Source organism: Sorex fumeus, unplaced genomic scaffold, assembly GCF_029834395.1.
Source record: "Sorex fumeus unplaced genomic scaffold, SorFum_2.1 ptg000006l, whole genome shotgun sequence".
Lineage (NCBI taxonomy): Eukaryota > Metazoa > Chordata > Mammalia > Eulipotyphla > Soricidae > Sorex > Sorex fumeus.
The window spans coordinates 13408850-13427143 of NW_026606063.1; the positions used below are offsets into that span (position 1 = coordinate 13408850).

Below are 18294 nucleotides of genomic sequence, written 5' to 3' on the forward strand. Positions count from 1 at the left end.
CAGAAATGCCCCCAGTGACTCCAGTCCTGCAGAACCTCCCCAAAGCCTCATCTTCCCACGGGATGCTGTTACCCCTTTGCTACTGGGCATCCTCCCCAGAATTTGGGGGTGACTGTAGTGGGAGCGTGTGAGAGAACACAGGACTTCCACAGGATCATCAAAGTCCACAAAGACCTCTGTCCTTCAGCTGACACCCTCACGTCATTCCTGACTGCCTGGACAATGGTAGACATCTCCATCCTTCCAGCTTCTTATGGGGAGTGAGTGGTCCAGGGGCAGTGAGTGCTCCTTTTCCTGTTGATCTCAAGTTAGTTTTAGCACTGAAGCCAGTTCCCAGGTAACTAATGGGTCGGGTTCTGAAAGCTCACCTGTAATTCGGATGCTTAAATTCCAGAACATACTTTCCCTACCAGAAAAAAATACAAAGTCCGGAATGGAGATGAGACTCTCTGGCTAGTTCTCCAAAGCCTATTTCCACCAAGAATGTAGCTAAAATACTGCCCTTTTTGCAACCAGAAAAAAAAAAAGGTTTAATTGCAACATGAGTAATTAAATGAAACTGGGAAAACCATTACAACTGAATAAGAAGTAGATTTATGTTCATCTTGAATGATGCTGTTTGCAGGAAACCTAATTTAATTTCAGAGCCTTTCGAAGGGCTTTGGGGGAAATGCATGGGGCTGATCCTATTAGGGAAAGAGTCATCAGGCTGCCGGGTCTGTGGCTACGGAGCATCTGTATCACATAACTGCCTCCCTCTCCTGGCTCCGGCCGAGCGCAGACTTCCGGTAGCAATCTGACTCCCCAAATGGACTCTCCCGGGGGAGCTCGTTATGGTCAACGTCCACCATGAGGTGGTCCCTCGTGGCTCCTCATTCTCAATAATAACCCAGACGGGCAGCGGGACTGTGTGGATGGAGGCCCAGGCATGGTGGTCAGTGTTGGAACCTCCAGATCATGCAAATGGCGAGGTTCCTGGGGTACAGCCACACCCGCCGTCTTCTGGGTCATCCCTCGTGGGCTGGGTGTCTCCTTCCAGCCCTCAGGACGCAGTGCTGCCCTTGGAAGGGAAAACAACCCAGGTATGCGTGAGCCAGACAGGCGTCACGTTGGTTCCCAACCAGCCACAGAGGCATGCAGTGGACTGCCGTAGTCACCACCAACACCACCACCGTCATCATCGTGGGTCAGCATTATTACCAGCACCTTTTCTGCCTCAAGCTGAGGGTGGCAACTGTCAGGAAACCCTAGGGGCAGATGGCGGCAATAGCCCCCAGTGCGTTCACGGCCATCCCTCTACAAGGGGGAGGGGCAGCACCTTCTCTCAAGGCTGGGCTCTCTGCCTGCTTGGCCCTCTGGCCTGCTCTGTCCAGGGGAGGCTAGACAAGCCCATGGGCAGTGATGCCCATCCCTGCAGCTCTCAGAAACCTGAAGTGACCATGGGAGGGAGCTTGAGCTAGCCAGAAGGGGGACGGGAGGCCACTGGGAGGGGAATGGGGACGCCCTGGGCAAGTCGGCTCAGAGCGCCGTGAGCAGAGGTCGCCCGGGATCAGCCCCTGGCCCCCGGCCACCCTCAGCTGACCACAGGCAAGTGAGAATCCCACAGAGATCAGCCCAGCTCAGGGCCAACAGCAGCTCACAGTCCTGGGGTGGCTTCAAACCACTAGAGGTGGGGGTGGGAGGCAGAGAGAGGGGAAGAGGTGAGCTGAGGGTCCTTCTTCCTGCCGAGAACTTTCCTTGGGATTCTGCAGCTGCCATGACCCCGACCACAGTTCGCCCTTTACCCCCGCCTTCTGTTTGTCTCGCCTCTTTTACCAGATATTTACGTTTGAGCCAGTCATCTCCCCAAGTTGGAGGCATGGAAACGGGGGTTATGGAGGTGATGCCATTTTCGAGTCTGGGCACGAATCATAACTGGCAGAGAGGTCCTAAGTCAATGAACATGTGACCAGGCACAGCCACTGCTTAAAGTGCAGGTGAAACCCATTAGCTCGATGTACACACACACACACACACACACACACACACACAGGCACACACATACACATACAGACAGACAGACCACACACACAGATACATACACAGGCACAGACATACATGCACGCACACACAGACACACACATCCACACACATCCATATACAGTCACACAGACACACACACAGACACAGACATACATGCACTCACACACAGATACACACACATCCACACATAGACACACACATCTACACACAGACACACAACACAGACATGCACACAGACACACACAGATATACTCACATAGACACACACATCCACACAGACACACAAACACGCACAGAGACATACACTGACACACAGAGACACACATACATTCACACACACACAAACACAGATACACACTCACACACATATGCATGCATGCAAGCACACATACTTACATTCTTCACCTATACTCACACATGTACACTCTCACACACTCAAGTCTCCATTCTCCATCCCTCACTCTCACACATATACACACACTCTCCTTCACACACACATACTCTCTCATATACACACATTCTCACGGATCCACACACACTCTTATACACACACACACACGCACACTCTCACCTACAACACATGCTCTCACATACAAACACACCCTCATACAAACACATGGTGCACACACACACGTTGCCTCCCTTCAGTGCCTGAGAGGTCGAGTCAGGTTTATGGATAATTCGCACGAGCCTGGAAACTCCCCACGTGGGGGTCTGAGTCATTCTTCCCTGGAGCCCACCCAGGGTTCTCTGATGCCCCAGTAGAGGACAAGAAACGGGGGATGCTTCTCAGTCTGTAACTGAGCCAAAGCACCCCCCTCCCACTCCTGGAGCCCTGGAATCACAGAGGGGTGGGTCCACCCTACCGAGGGAGGCCACCAGTGACTCACACCATCTCCAGAGAAATCCAGAACCACGTGCCCCGGGGGAACATTTGTGGGGGGGGTCCTCCTCCCCGCCCCATGGGGAGACTTCGACCCAGGTGACTTGCGGTGACAGACATCTGCCTTAGGGGCTCAGGCTGGGATGGGGTGGCTCACACAGGCCCTGCCGTCTCCCTGGCCCGGGCCACAGATCAAGCTTCTCCTCAGCCCAGATTCATTTTTCAGGGTTGGGAGCCAAGGAGTGAAGGAGCAGGGGGTGGGGGTTGCCGCCTGAGTGCTGTTGGCTGCAAGGAAAACAAGCACCATCCATTTCACGGACACCCCTGGGGGCTCGCCGCAAAGCCATTCTTTCAGGAACAGGACAGTCAGGAAGCGTTCTCTTTCCTGCTGCCGAGTCAAGCAGGTTGACAGAAACGTGTGTTTGGCATAGCGGCAGTGGCGGTAGGGATAGCGGTGGTGGCGGGTGCTGCCTTCCCTTCCCATCGGGTTCGCATTCCCAGTCTGCCCTTGGAGCCACGTGTCTGGCTGGGACCCCTCGCCCAGCCCTGCGCTGCCTGGTCCCGGAGTGAGGGGAGGGGAGCCGACAGCCCAAATGAATGTCTGCGGTGTAGGACGTACTCGTTGATTTAACTTCACCAAATGAACTTGCATTGCACGTTTCATAAAAGACAAATGCCATTTACGCCTGGCAAGCTCCCCATGATGTATTCGATGTGTCAAATACAGTAACAACAAGTCTCACAATGGAGATGTTACTGGTGCCCGCTCGAGTAAATTGATGAACAATGGGAGGACAGTGCTACAGTGCTACACGTTATTTTAGCTGGTGCTCGTAACATCTCCGGTGCTTTTCCCATTTTCAGGAATGAAACCGAGACTCAGAGACACACTGGATCCAGTGGCAGAGGCCAGGGTGGACCCCAGTTCCGCGACACTCTGGGGCTTGCAGCTTCTGGCCACGGTGCCACGTAACTCAACGCTGCCAACTCAGAGTCTTTGGCCGAAGAGGTTTTCCCACCTTCCCCCTAATCTCCCCATTTTTTCTTGCAGGAATTTCTGAGTATGCCATTAGTTAGGTGGCAGAGAGGTGGAAAATGCAAGGATGCTAGGGCCTCCCCGCACTGGGGGTGCAGAGAGCCGGCAGGCTGCCTGCTTCTCAGTACCGTGAGATTCTGGCTCTCCTGGCCCTCAACACCGAGGGGCAGCATGGCCACTGCACCTTGCCTTGTGCTCAGGGAGCCTCCATCTGGAAGGTTCTAGAGCAGGACAATGAGGGTGTGTGCACACGGTGTGTGTGACGTGGATGCGTATTCTGTGTGTGTGTGTATTGTGTGTATGCTGTGTGCACCATGTATGATTGTGCAGGTATATGGGTATGTGAGTGTGTACATGAGTGTGTGTGTGAAACATGAGTGTGAGTGTGTGTGAATGTGTCTAAGTAGCACTGTCCTCCTGTTGTTCATCAATTTGCTCGAGCGGGCACCAGTGAATATGTAAATATATATATATATATGAGTGTGTGTGGGTGTATGAGTGTGAGGATATGTGTGTGTGTGTGTGTGTGTGTGTGAGCGTGTCTGAGTGTTTGAGCACCTGAGTATGTGTTTGCGTGTGAATATGTATTTGTATATGTGTGTGAGTGCGAGTGAATGTGTGAGTATGTGGGTGCATGCGTGTTTGAGTATATGTGTATGTGAGCGTGTATGTGATTGTGTAAGTCTATGTGTGTGGCTGGTACATCTGGGGAGGCTCCCCTAGTGCCTCACGCCTCACCAGGAATCTGTGTTATCCAACTGGCATCCAGAACAGGCCACATAGCCTCGGGTCACAGTACAAGGAGGGTTCTGGAAGACCAGCAGGACCATCACTGGGTGGCCTTCCCCACCCAGACAGCTGGACCCAGCACGCTGTGACCACCTGTGAGGGCAGCGCAGCCCAACATCCTGACAGCAATTGTCACTCCAGGGAGGGGTGAGCAGGCCCACAGGTTGCAAAGTTCCCAGAGGGCTGACGTGTGTGTATGTGTGTGTGTGTGTGTGTGTGTGTGTGTGTGTGTGTGTGTGTGTGTGTGTGACCCGAGTTTCTGGGGTGAATCTGGTCCAGTTTGACTCCTGAACCTTTGCTAAGGGAGTCACCCCTCATACCTTCCCCAGCCCACCCCTTCCTAAATGAAGCTTCCTGCAGCCACACTGGCCCCTCACCCCACTGTGTCCCCAGGCTGAGACACGCCCCAGGTCACCACAGTAAGTGCTCAGGCCCCACTTGCCCCTGCTGGCCTCAGCTCTTGCTTCTCACTCTCACTCTCCAGCAGCTCATAGTCCTGGCTCGGCCCCGATCCCACCCAGGGCCCAGGAGAGAAGCCCCCGCCCCAGGCCCCAGGAGAGAAGCCCCCCCCCCCCCCAGGAGAAAAGTCCCCCCCCCCCCCAGTCCCAGGAAAGAAGACCCTGGTCCCAGGAGAGAAGCCCCCCCAGGCCCCAGGAGGGAAGCCCCCAGGCCCCAGGAGAGAAGCCCCCCAGGCCCCGCCACATGCGTCTCCCCACATGACTCCCTGTTCCCTTTCACAGACGCGGCATTGCAGAACTCCAAGGCGGGAGTCTGGCTCGTGCTCTGCCTGGCTCCGGGCCCACGAACAGCCTCTGCCAATCACCCCCAACCCCAGAGACGTTTCCCGGGTAATTTGGTGGCACCGTCCAGACCTTGGATTTGTTATGTTCCGGCCCCTGAGCTCCCCGAGGACGGGAGCGCGTGCTTGGCAGCGCGGGGAAACCGCAGTGGCCTGAGAGGGGTCCGGGCACGCAAGCTCCACCGACACGCAGTGAGACAAAACTGCGGGGCCCAGGGCGGGGGGAGGAGGGGGGCACTGGGTCTAAACGGCAGGAAGACGCTGAGGCCCAGATCTCACACCCGCGTCCTCGGCTGCCCTGCCTGTGCCCTGCAGGCCCTGCTCCCCGCTGGCACCCCAAAGATTCCAGGGAACTGTGTTGACTGGGATGAGCCTCTGCAGGCCTGGAAGTGGCTGGCAGGGGTGAGGCCACTGCAATGGAATTTCATCTCTGTGATGCGTGCCAAGGTTCTGTCTGCCCCTCTGCTGGGGACCTCCCTGCTTGCTCCGGCCTGGCCTGGAGGTTATTTTCTGTCCCCTGCTTCCCCCCCAAGCCCCGTGCTATGATTTGGGGTCCAGCCTGTGAGCTGCTAGGGTGCAGAACCGGAGCGGCAGGAGGGCCCTTTCTCTAGCCAGGCCCCCCCACCCTGCCCCGAGCCAGGCACAGTCCTAAGAGGACCCTCAACCCTCATCCCCCAGGACAGGAGGTGTGAGGGCACCTCTCGGCGCCTTCTCCCCCCCCGGACCCCACCCGTCTGATACACTAGGCGCATAGCCAACTCTGCCATGGGGCTGCCAGATGTGGCCGGGGGCGGGCAGCCAGCCAGCTCTCGGGCAGAGGTCCCCCGCACTCATGGCCTGCTGGGGGCGGCGCCCTGGAGGAAGGAATGTGTTTGGCCGTTTCTGGGGGGACACAGTGCCCAAACCATCCCTCCCGGGCCCACATTCCTTCCTGCCCCACCTCCGGGTGGAGGGGTGGAGGTGGGGATTGCTGCTTCCGGCCAGGAAATAAAATCAATGAGGCACGGGGGTGGGGGGTGGCCTCCCTGGCTCCCCATGTGGCTGTGGAAGGCTGGGCCGAAAGGGGGTTCAGAGTCAGACAAAGACACCCACACCAGCACCGTCTCCACCCCCACAACGGCCGGGTCCACATTTTTCTGCAAAGTTCATCAAAGCAGGAGAGAAAAATCTAGATACAGGTGTTAGGTGCTGAGGGAGCTTAGGAGGTATGTGTGTGTGTGTATGTGTGTGTGTGTATGTGTGTGTGTATGTGTGTGTGTGTGTGTATGTGTGTGTATGTGTGTGTGCATGTGTCTGTATGTGTGTATATGTGTATCTGTGTGTATGTGTGTGGCTATGTGTGTGTGGTGTGTGTGTATGTGTGTGTTTGTGTGTGGTGTGTGCATGGTGGTTGCATGTGTGTGTGTGTGTGTGTGTGCGCGTGCGTGCTCTGAATGTCCAGCAGAGGACCCAGATGGCCCAGGACTCAGCAGGGCTGGCTGCCACCAAGGGACACTGCCCTATCCACAGCAGCCCTGGCATGCTCAGGCCAAGGGATCCCACACGAAGCCCATGGAATGTGCCTCAGTGTCCCCGACTATGGGAAGGACGCAGGGTCACAAATGCACCGGTAGGCCACGGAAAGTGATTTCTGCTCCTTGGCTTCTTACGGACCTTGGACAGGCTGCAGGGACAGTGGTCCAACCCCTCCTTCTCCCCAACCCCGGGAGTTTGCATTGACACCTCAGACATTCTCTTCCATCTCGCTCATTTTATAACACTCATCAACATGGTAGGGGACCCTGAAGGACACCAGCCCCTGTCCTCCTCCACGCTGGCCCCAAAGAAGGACTTTCCTGAAAATAAGCCCAACGGTCTCCTTGTAGCCTGGCCCTGGTCTCCTTGTAGCCTGGCCCTGGCTCTGGGGAGGACAGTTCCCCGGACAGGCCTGCAGGGGGCGCCCTCTGCCGGCTCCTGCGAGAAGCGGTCCCCAGGGCTTACCTTGGTGGTGACCACGGAGGCGGAGCTGGCCACGAGGCTGGTGATGGCCTCGCCGCTGCCAGTGGTGCAGGGGGCGGGGGCCGTGGCGGCGGGCGTGGGCAGCCGGGAGGGCACCACGGGCAGTGGCAGGAGGCCGGGCCGCGCGCTGAGGCTGCTGGCGGCCGCGCCCCCGGCCCCGCCGGCCGTGGCGCTGCAGATGCTGGTGGTCCCATGCGTGCCGTTGGCGCTCCACTCGCGGCGGTCCCAGCCCACCCGGTAATCTCTTTCGAAGCGGCTGTGGTGCCGGGACATCTCGGTGGGCCGCGGCTGCTCCTCGCGGGGAAACAGAGGCCGGACCTGCTGGCACAGAGCAGAGAGGAGGCGATTTAGATTGCAGCGGGGGGTATCTGCGAGCACCTTGGCTCTCTGTGCTGGGTGGGGGGGTCGTGGAGGGGGTGGCGGCTTGGGAACATTGGCTCACTTGCTGCAGGTTCTTAGGAAGCCCTCAGGCCCCCTCCAGCCCCAAAGGGCCGTGGGCAACATTTGAGACCCTTCTGTGTGTTCTCACATCGGACATTCTGCCCACCAGGTGGGGCTGAGGTTCTAGGTGAGGCTTTTCCTTACATCCTGGGAGGGAGTGGGGGTACGGACTGGAAACCCGAGGGTCCCTGACATCAGTGTCACTGGAGACCTGAGGGTCCCTGACATCAGTGTCACTGGAGACCAGAAGGACAGTGGCCCAGGAGTTGCAGGCAGAAGTAGGATACCCACCTCCCACCCCAGCCCATGTACAGAATGAGTCCCCCAGCTCAGCCTGGATGTTCCGGTTTCAGAACAGAGCACACAGTTGGAGAAGCTTGGCAAGTCCCTGGGGGTTCAGTGGCCAGCAAGCCCCCCCCATACCCCCTGAGACCCTAGGCTAACCAGCCATCTCCCCACACTCTCCTGGGCACAGCCCAACCTCAGGCCTGCAGGTTGTCATGGAGACCGAGATGCTCCAGGGGACTCACAGGCCCTCCCATGTCACAGAGGACGAGCTTTTGCTCCGTTGGGAACTAAAGGGCCCCCAGCAGCACCCAGGGAAAACCACGCGGGGCTCCCATCTCACCAAGCCTGGCCCTGCCAGGTCCGAGGGCTTCTGTATGATGCTCCCGGGGTGGGGGGAGCCCCCACACCAGGGCGAGACTCTTGGGGGGCTTGAACACCCCGGCTGTGCCATTGGCCTCTCTGCTGGCTGCTGGCTGGATACCAAATCCAGCACAGACCCCGTGGCTCATGGGTAATTCATGAGCCAGTAATTAAGAGCAGTGCGTGCTGTGGTTCCCTGTGCTGGTCACAACCAGCTGGGGCACGGAGGCCACCTTCAAGGCCCTCTGAGCCACTATGGCCCTGGGACCCTCCACCCCCACCGCTGTCCACACGGGAGGGGCTGGGGGGGATGCTCTTGTGCCCGAGGGCAGCGGGGGGCTCCTGTATCTCCAGAGAGTGCCCGCCATGCCCAGATCACAGGTGGCTAATGGCCCTTCCCAGCTCCTTGTCATTGAGGCGGCTGTGGAGGGGGCGCTGCTGTGAGGGCCCTGAAGGCGTCATTAATCCACAGGAAGGGAGGGGGGCCGCGCCGCCTCCAGACAGGGGGCTGAGGAATGGGCCTGGCCCAGCCGCCCCAGCCGGGAAACGCACGGCGGCCTCATCTGCGGGGGCGCGCTGCCACGCCGAGTGGAACGGTTGTGCCCATCTTTCTTATTTGTTTCTTTCTCTGCATCTTTCCACTTTTTTTTCCCCCACAAACAGCGACCCGAGAAACCTCTTGGCAATGGCGGCAGTGTCAGGGCCTTTCTGTGGAGGTGGGCAGACGCCTGAGCAGCCTTGAGGCCTGGCGGGTGGGGGGGGGGGGCAGCAGCCTTGGGTCTGGGTCCATGCCCTTTGGAGCTGTTTCTGTTTCCTGGGGCGGCCCCAAGCCCGCAGGTCCCCCCTCCCCACATGCACACACATACTTGGCCTGGGCTGGATCAGACCCCAGTCCCTTCCAGCAGGGGTGCCTGCTGCAATCCTCTCTCCTCGGAGTCTGCAGGGGAGGCTTGACCCCAAGATGACCTAGCACATCCCTCCCCACAAGGGCCCACGCTGTCGGGATGCGCTCACCAACACCCACTTCCCCACCTTGTAGCCTTGACCTCGGAACCTACCCAGATTGGGCCAATACTGGAACTTGGGCCCTGAACACCAATTACCCTGACATTCGGCCTTGCCACCCCTGACCACCACCAACCCCCTGTAGTCTTGGTCTCTCGAGGACTTCCTCTGCGGGGATGCAGGTGCTCAGGCAGGGGTCCAGTGCATGGGGAGGCCACAGATTGGGTCCTGCCTGATCTCAGCATGGAACTGTGTCTATCGGAACAGCTCTGAGACTGGGAAGGTTCTGGAAGGTCGTCTGGCTAAGCCCAACCCCTGTGGATTCCTCCTGGAGGAGCGACCCAGCATGTGGTTTCACTGCAGTTCCCTTCCCTGACACCCCACTGCCCCCTGGGAGTCTGGTCTCTGCTCTCTTGGGGCTCAGAAAACTGCAGCTGGCCACCGGCACAGCCCCACCAGCTGGGGAGTGGAGATGGCCCCACCCAGCCCAACTAGCCATGTCGCTGCCCACAGGTGCCAACCCAGCCCAGTCCAGCAGTCGCCATCAGGGCTCCCAGCTGGAGGCGGGGGGCTGGGGTGACAAGGGTGAGATGCCTCAGATCAGAAACCAGACCGTGACCTCAGGTCCCCACTTCCACTCCCCAGGAGACACCCGGACCTGCAGCTGAGGGTTTTGTCCACCACACGTCAACTGGCACAAACACACCGCCCGAAGGAAGGCTGCACCGGGAGCCGAGCAAACACGACAGAGGAGTCACGTGGGCATGGCGATCGCCATCACTCAGGATTCAGTGAGACCATATGAGACCATGCCTTGCACTCTGGAGCAGGAAGCACAGGTGTTCACATGTGTGTGCAAACATGTATGTACCTGCATCCGTGCATGTGTGCATGTTTGATGTGCAAGCACAAGTATGCATGTATACATTGTGTGTGTGTATGTGTGTGTGTGTGTGTGTGTGCGCGCGCGCGTGCACATATGGTGCTGGTAGAGGCAAGGCTCCCTCATGTGCTGCCGAGCGGATGTAGATGGCAGAGCCTGGGGCATAGATGGGGAGGGAGGAAATCAGATACACCCTCTGGTCCAGGTGTTTTAGTCCAGATATTTACAGGATGAACAAGAAAACACGAACACAAGGAAATACCCACACCCTGATGTTCCCTGCAGAATTTTTTCCAGTGGTTAAGTTAACACCTGAGGGCCAGCAATGCCTGAGTGAATAAAGGAGATGGGGTAAGAACACACGCACTCACACATACACACAAACATGCTCACAGAGGCCACTGACATACAGACTCACATATGCACACATATATACTTGCTCAGGACAGAGGGAGGGCGTTTGCCTTGCGCGCAGCCGGCCTGGGCGAGCTGGTTCGATTCCTCTGCCCCTCTTGAAGAGCCTGGCAAGCTATCGAGAGTATCTCGCCTGCACGGCAAGGCCTGGCAAGCTACCCGTGATGTATTCGATATGCCAAAACATAGTAACAACAAGTCTCACGATGGAGACGTTACTGGGCCCGCTCGAGCAAATCGATGAACAATGGGAGGACAGTGACAGTGACAGATACTTGCTCATATACATACATACATTCACACACACGTATATACTAACATGCACTCACTCGTAACTCATTCATACTCTCTCTGTGTCTGTCTGTTTCTCTCTCTCTCTCTCTCTCTCTCTCTCTCTCTCTCTCCCTCTCTCTCTCCCCCTCACTTGCACATGCACACTGGGATCAAAATACAAAAACCCCACCAACCCAGATATCTTGCTACATACAAGATAGACGGACCATATAAGGCTGAGGGAAACCATATAAGACCAAATAAGTCAGAGGGAGAAGGGGCAGGGGAGATAGCACAGAGGGTAAGGCACCTGCCTCGCACGTGGCTGACCTGGGTTCGATCCCCGGCACCCCGTATGGTGTTCTGAGCCCTTCCAGGAGGTGATCCCTGAGCGCAGAGCCAGGAGTAAGCCCTGAGCACCGCCAGGTGTGGCCCAGAACAAAACAAAAAGCAAACCAACAAGTGAGAAGGAAAAGCACAAATGCTGGTAGGATGAACTGGCACGAAAGCTAAGGAACTAAAGCAAATGAGCAAATAAAGCAGAAACAAAACAGCCTCTTAGACACAGAGGACGCCTTTGTGGTGACCAGGGGCCAGGGAGGGGGAAACAGGAAAAGGGATGGGATGGCAAGGAGGCTGCTGGGGTTCCCCGAGGCAGTTGTCACAGACATCATGTTCCGGGCATATGCCTGAGGCCTTGATCATGTCATAGACATGTGCAATCACGTAGAAATTCATTAAAAAAACCTGAAAAACTAAAAAAAAAACCAAAACAGGGCTAGGGATGTAACTCAGTGGTAGGGTACAAGCCTCCACATGTGTAAGGCCCTGGGTTAGATCCCAGACACCACAAATAAAGTAGCACTGCAGCACGTAGCACTGTCCTCCCATTGTTCATCGATTTGCTTGAGCGGGTACCAGTAACGTCTCTATTGGGAGACTTGTTACTGTTTTTGGTATATTGAATACCTCATGGGGAGCTTGCCAGGCTCTGCTGTGAACACTGACTAGCTTCCAATAAATCACAAATAAGCACTGTCCTCTCATTGTTCATCGATTTAGTCGATTTGCTTGAGTGGGCACCAGTAATGTCTCACAACAAATTGTGAGACTTATTGTTACTGTTTTTGGCATATCGAATACATCACGGGTAGCTTGCCAGGCTTTTCTGTGTGGGCGAGATACTCTCGGTAGCTTGCCGGGCTCTCTGAGAGGGGCAGAGGAATCGAACCTGGGTAGACCACGTGCAAGGCAAATGCCCTACCCGCTATGCTATCGCTCCAGCCTATAAATCACAAATAAAGTAAAAATGTAAAAATGGAATAAAGGAAGATCAATCAGCAGCTGTATCGCCAATGCTAGTCAGCCTCATGTGTATTTCCCAGGCCTGGATCCAGTTAGGATCTTGCGGTGACAAACCCTAGCAGATCCCGAGCCTGATTCTAGCCGGCCCTTGAAAGTCACCACAAAGTACTCCTGATGCCCACAGGTCTAGGTGGGCAGATGCTGAAGCTGCTTTGCCATGGGAGGAAGCAGGGGGTGAGCGTCAGCAGCATGAGCCCAGGACATGTGGACCGATACAGGGTGTTGACTGGGCTTCCAGTGCTCCCGGCCCCAGGAGACAGGGGTGCTTCTGTGCAGGCGAGACCAAAGAGCCTCAGCCTGCAGCCTTGACAGGGCCCAGTCATGCTTGCTTGCTCATACGAGGTCATCCACACTGTGCTCTGTGGGCCTCAGATTGCCCAGGGGGCAGATGTATTTTTTGGGGAAAAAAGCCATATTCCATAATTACAGGGCTTAAGACATGACCTCCAAAGACAAGCGCTTCAGAATGCTTTTCTGATGATAGGTTACAGGGAAAATGCCGCTGATTCCTTTCTGGCCAATTTCTTGTGAAAAAGAAGAGAGAGAGGGAGAGAGAGAGAGAGAGAGAGGAGAAGAGAAGAGAGAGGGAGAGAAAGAGAGAGGGAGAGAGAGAGAGAGAAAAGAGGAGAGGAGAGAGGAGAGAGGAGAGAGGAGAGAGGGAGAGGGAGAGAGAGAGAGAGAGAAAGAGAGAGAGAGAGAGAGAGAAGGCAATCTGCCAGTCTGGGAGAAGTGTTGTGTACACAGTTCCCAATTCGGATGGACAATGTTAAAAGACCCAGGGACCCTTTTGCCTCCCTGCCAGCTGCAACGGTGTGAGAGACAGCCAGCCTGCAGATTGGGAGGGCGTGACCTCGTGTTGTTATGGGGTTTGTTCCCCTCCCTGCAAAATGCATGTGTGCTCACGCATGCGCACGCGCGCGCGCGCGCGCACACACACACACACACACACACACACAGAGCAGAGACTTTGGCCATGGGACTCATTGGCCGGGCGTATGCGCTACTGCCACGGGTATAAATCACGGTGATGGTGATAAAGCAACAGGAAGAAGGTTCTGAAAAGAACAGCAAGACCATTAGCGGCACGAGTCCAGGGAAGAAGGGAGAGGAGGCGGGCGTGCGAGCGCTGGAGTGGACAGGGCAGCGCCTCAGGGTGCGGGTGGATCAATCAGAAGCGGATCAATGACATGATCGCCTCCCCCAAGGATGCACCTCATCCCTCTGACTGACTCGGCATCCCTGCTAGGAAAGCTTCAAGCTGGCGCAGCCGGGAGCCAGCGCAGGCAGGAGCGTCACCTCCCTCTTCTCCAGGCTCCCTCTGTGCCCTGTCTCGGCGCGCCTCATCATTCTGCATCCTGCAGAATTGACGAAGTCAAGTCCGGGCTCTGCTCGCAGTGCGAAACGGGGTTCCTCAGTGCCCTGCACTGATGAATGGAGCCTTCTCGGGGCTGGGAGGCGGACCCCGCAGCCAGAGTCGCCGCGGACAAGACGGATGCGTGCGCTCTATTCGGCTGCCAAAAATGCTCCCGCAATTTGCTTTCTTGGAGACAAGAGTCTATTCGAAGGTCTATTTGGGAACATTAGGGAACGGCCGTCATACGGTCGGCAGACGATACTGCTTGTGACAGCGTATTATGTCCCCCCGGAGAGGCTCGGCTGACGACGACAGCAGCACTGCTCCAAGGCCTGGGGATATTCAAGTCCTACGTGCCGAGTGCATGCGGGGCTCTTGGCCATGGTGGCGTGCAGGACCTGGGAACCTTCAATGCATGGTTGTGAGCATTTCCTTGGAGTGGGAAGCATCTCATCCCCCTCCCCAGAAACTACCAGCTCCACTTCCTCCCCCACAGGCCACACCTTTGGGCAACACAGGCTCTTTCATGGCTGAATTGCAGCAAACCTGCCCATTTCACCCTATTATGCCATGCTCTGTGCAGGATTCCCAAAGTCTGCCAGAGCTGGGGGATGCCCAGGGCAGGACAGGGCAGGGCAGGACACGGCTGGAGCAGAAGGACCCAGTACCAGATGGAGCAGCAGGCAGGGTCAGCCGGGAGGCCTCGGAACCCCGTTTCCTGAGTTTCCCACTTATTTCAGAACATAAGCCAAACCTGAATGAGCACAGTGTGAAGGGGGCACTTGAGTGATAAAAATAAGAGCGTCTCCCCCATGCACATGGCCTGGATGGGGATGTGGAACACAGTTCAACAAGGAGCCTTGAGGGGTGCCGGACCCACACAGCAGCTGGGGTGTCCTCCCAGCAGGAGTCTGGAGGCCACCAGGGACAGTCTCCAGTTCTCTGGTCCTGCCCACTGATCCTTTGTTCCCACTTTTCCCCTGGGCGGGAACTAAGGCTTCAGAGTCTCACCCCTTATTCTAGGTGTGTGTTAATGATTCAATAATTAAAAAAAAAAAAAATCCAACCCGCCCAGGCCGGAGGGCAGCCCGTGGCAGGTCCTACGTTTTTACCACCGCCCAGGCATGCAGACGTGTTGGCCTCGGTGGACAAGCTCCCCTCTCCGGGGCAGGGCTGTCTGTTTGAACAGCTTGTGTGCAGCCATCGAAACATAGATTTTTGTTGCCTCTCTGTGTATTTTTAGATTAACAGAGCAGGGCTACTTGGCTCCTACACTGCTTCTTCTCCCAGGGTGGGTGGCCTGGGGCCATGGGCCCACACCACAGGCAGCAAAGACCACCATGTTCCCTCTGGGAGTCCCCTGTCCTGGCTGGGCCATGCACTTGCGTGGGCCTCAAGGCCCCAGGCAGAGAGGCTGGTGAATGCAGGAGACCTCACTGGCCCACCATGGGGATAAGCTGCCTGACCTCAGGGCCCAGACACCTCCTGCTCCTTCTGCGCAGGCCGCCTGCTCTGGGACCCTGCTGGGAACGGGGCCTCCTGAGGGTCTGTGGGGCACGGAGGCTTGCGGGGGGGGGGGCCTGGCAAGCATACATGGGTTCCTGGAGCAGGGAAGGGACAAGACTCTCATCTACTCTCGCGTCTCTGGTCAAAGCCAGGCACCCGGCCACAGCGAGCTCTCAGGGGTGCGAGTGCCACCCTACTCTATGCTCCGGAAGGAAAATGTTTCGGGGAAACGAAGGCGGGCAAAAGGCATGAGCGAGAGGACATGTCTGCATGTGCATGTGCATGTGTGCATGTGCATGTGCGTGTGTGTGTGTGTGTGTGTGCATGCGCACACAAGGCTGCATATGTGCAAGTGTTAGAATGTCCAGGTGGGGCGGAGTTCTCCACCGAACCCCGTCACCAGCCACTGCATCTGTGGCGATGATCTCCTTGACTATTTCTGTCCCAGGAGGCTGACAGCTCCCAGGACACAGAGCTTTACCTCTGGCCTGTCTCTGGTTCTCCCACAGTGGGGGTCCCTCTGCTCTTCCCTGAGCTGACCTGTCAGAGAGGCAGGGGTGTGAACAGGGGCCTATGCCCGTTTCCACATGGGGCTCAAGAGCTTCCTCTCTGCTCCCACTTCCTGGAAGCTTTCCCAGTCCCCCCGGATAGCAGGGACAGCCCCAGGCCTCCCCTGGCACCCACCATTGCTCTCTCTTCACTCCAGTTTCTCTGAAATGATAGCTGAGTAATGGGTGTATTAAACAGGCTGAGTTCGGTGGGATATCAGCAGCAAACAAGAGTTCTTTTGTTGCCTACTTCTCCTCAAGCCTATTCTGTTGGACTTGCACAGCCTTTTGGAGGGGTTTGAATCTGCAGGGGCAGGGAGGGGCCGCTTTCGGTATCATCATTGCTTCTGTTACCGCCCTGGACAGCCTCTGCTTCCTGCTGCACCAAGGCATCGGCTGTCCCCTTTCTCAGGATCCTACACGCAGTGCGCGTCCTTGCGCCCGAGCAGGAAGCAGACGTGGCGGGGAGGTTTTAGTCCTCTCTGGGGCCACATACTAGCAAATGCCAAGGTCATTTCTCAAAGCGCTCTCAGTCTTGGCTGCTCCAAGACTGCCAAGGCCGATCTCTGCCGGGAACGGTGGGCGCCCCATCCAATCCAAAGCCGCTCCCCCTGCCTCCAGCTCTGCTGGGCCCGGGGCTCAGAACAAACCCTGCAACTGGGATGCCGGGACAAGGAGTGTGTGTGTGGGGGGTGGCCTCTCGGTTCTGCTTCTGGTTGCTGGCACAGATGCTAACCGCGGCTTTCCCAGGGGTGCCGGCAGGGAGCTGAGGAGGCAAGGCGTGGCTGACCATCTGAGCCTGTGCCCAGAGCTTCCTCTCCACCCTAACCCTGTGATGGAGCTCCGAGATGGTGTGTGCTGGGCTTCCTCCCGGTCCGCTTATATCCATGCAGGCCGTCTTCTGGGGGCTGTGGGGTGGGCTGGGGGTCCTCCAAGAACCCTCCCTTCTTGGCAGTTCATTCTAGAAGTACGCCCAGAACCCCACCTTGACCGATGCACTCTGGCCCTGCGGCTGTCCCTACCTTTGCACAACGCCCTCCTCCCCCACCTCTCTTCCCCCCCCCCCCCCCCCCCCCAACACACACACACACACAGCCCTGACCCTCCCTGTCCTCCCAGGCAGCTCTGGGCAAGCGTCTGCCTCTGTGATTCAGTCCCAGATAGCACAAGCATTCTGAGGCTCACCAGGAAGCCTGGGGAGGGCTGGTGGGGGGGGGGGGGATGGCAGGCGGGGGACATATCTCCTCAGCACACCCTCTCAGGACAACTCCCTTCTTTCTCGGAAAGGTCTGAGCTGAGACGCTCCCAATATCCAGGCTGGGAGAGCAGATTAAGGGGTGGGGGGGGGGGGCTGGGCCTTCTAGTATAACCATCCCTTTCCCTAGGTTGTTACATTGTTGCCGCCAGAACCAGGACTCGCAGACTTGCCTGTGATGGTGGTGCCAGAGGTCACATCTTGGCTATGGAGCCAGGAATGGAGGATGCCAAAGGCAGGACCAACAGGACCAGGCTCAGTGTCCTGGGGCGGGGCCAGGGATGGAACTCACGACCTCAGGCCTGCTGGGCAGGTGCTCTAGCACTCAGCCCCAGCCCCTCCATCCCCACACCTCTTCTTATATTCTTATCTACTTATGATTGTGGAAGCCACATCTGGTAGTGTTCGGGGGCCCATGTGGTGCTAGGGCTCAAAACCAGGGCCTTGCCAATGCAAGACAGGTGCTCCATCACCTGAGCCACACCCTAGCTCCTCTTTGTCATTTGGATACACACCCACCCCTCCTCCAAGAGCTGAGTGAACAGGAAAGGCTGAACTGAACATCCCGGTCTGAGCGCTTCACCTGCCAGCTCCAGCCTCAACTCTCCAAGGAAGGTTTTCTGGGGTTGCCAGCTCATCCCCTCCAGCTTGCCCACATACTAAAGCTCTGCAAACACAGCCAGGGCAGGGAGAGGGTGCCCTGAGGACAATAGGGGGTGACAGAGGGCAGCCGGCCAGTCTCGGCTGGGGCTCTGGGGGCGGGGCGAGACGTCCGTCTGTTTGTGCCACAGCCTGGCCCTGTGCAGGCACAAGCAGACCATTTACAGAGGACAGGGCCGTCACCCCACCGTCTGGGGGCAACAAGGATGCTGCAGAGAGAGATCTGTTCTCGGCAGCGGGCACGGGAAGGGAGTCCTGGTCTGAGCCTGCTGTGTGTGTGTGTGGGGACACAGAACTCTGGTGTCAGACATCAGCCTGGTACCTTTAAGATGGACTTCTGGGGAATGAAAGGATGACAGGGGCCAGTTTATAACACCAGAAGAGGACTAGCCCGGAAATGACACCCTCAGCAGTG

General features: G+C 57.1%; 1 protein-coding gene across 1 annotated transcript in view; it reads right to left on the reverse strand.

Moving 5' to 3' along the window:
• The window catches only part of KLHL29 (kelch like family member 29), a 257496-nt gene that overhangs the window by 91467 nt on the left and 147735 nt on the right, over positions 1–18294 (reverse strand). The window contains exon 3 of the mRNA XM_056123615.1: positions 7510–7848. Coding sequence (XP_055979590.1) covers positions 7510–7800 — 291 coding nt within the window. The 5' untranslated portion in view covers positions 7801–7848. The remainder of the gene's footprint in view (positions 1–7509; positions 7849–18294) is intronic.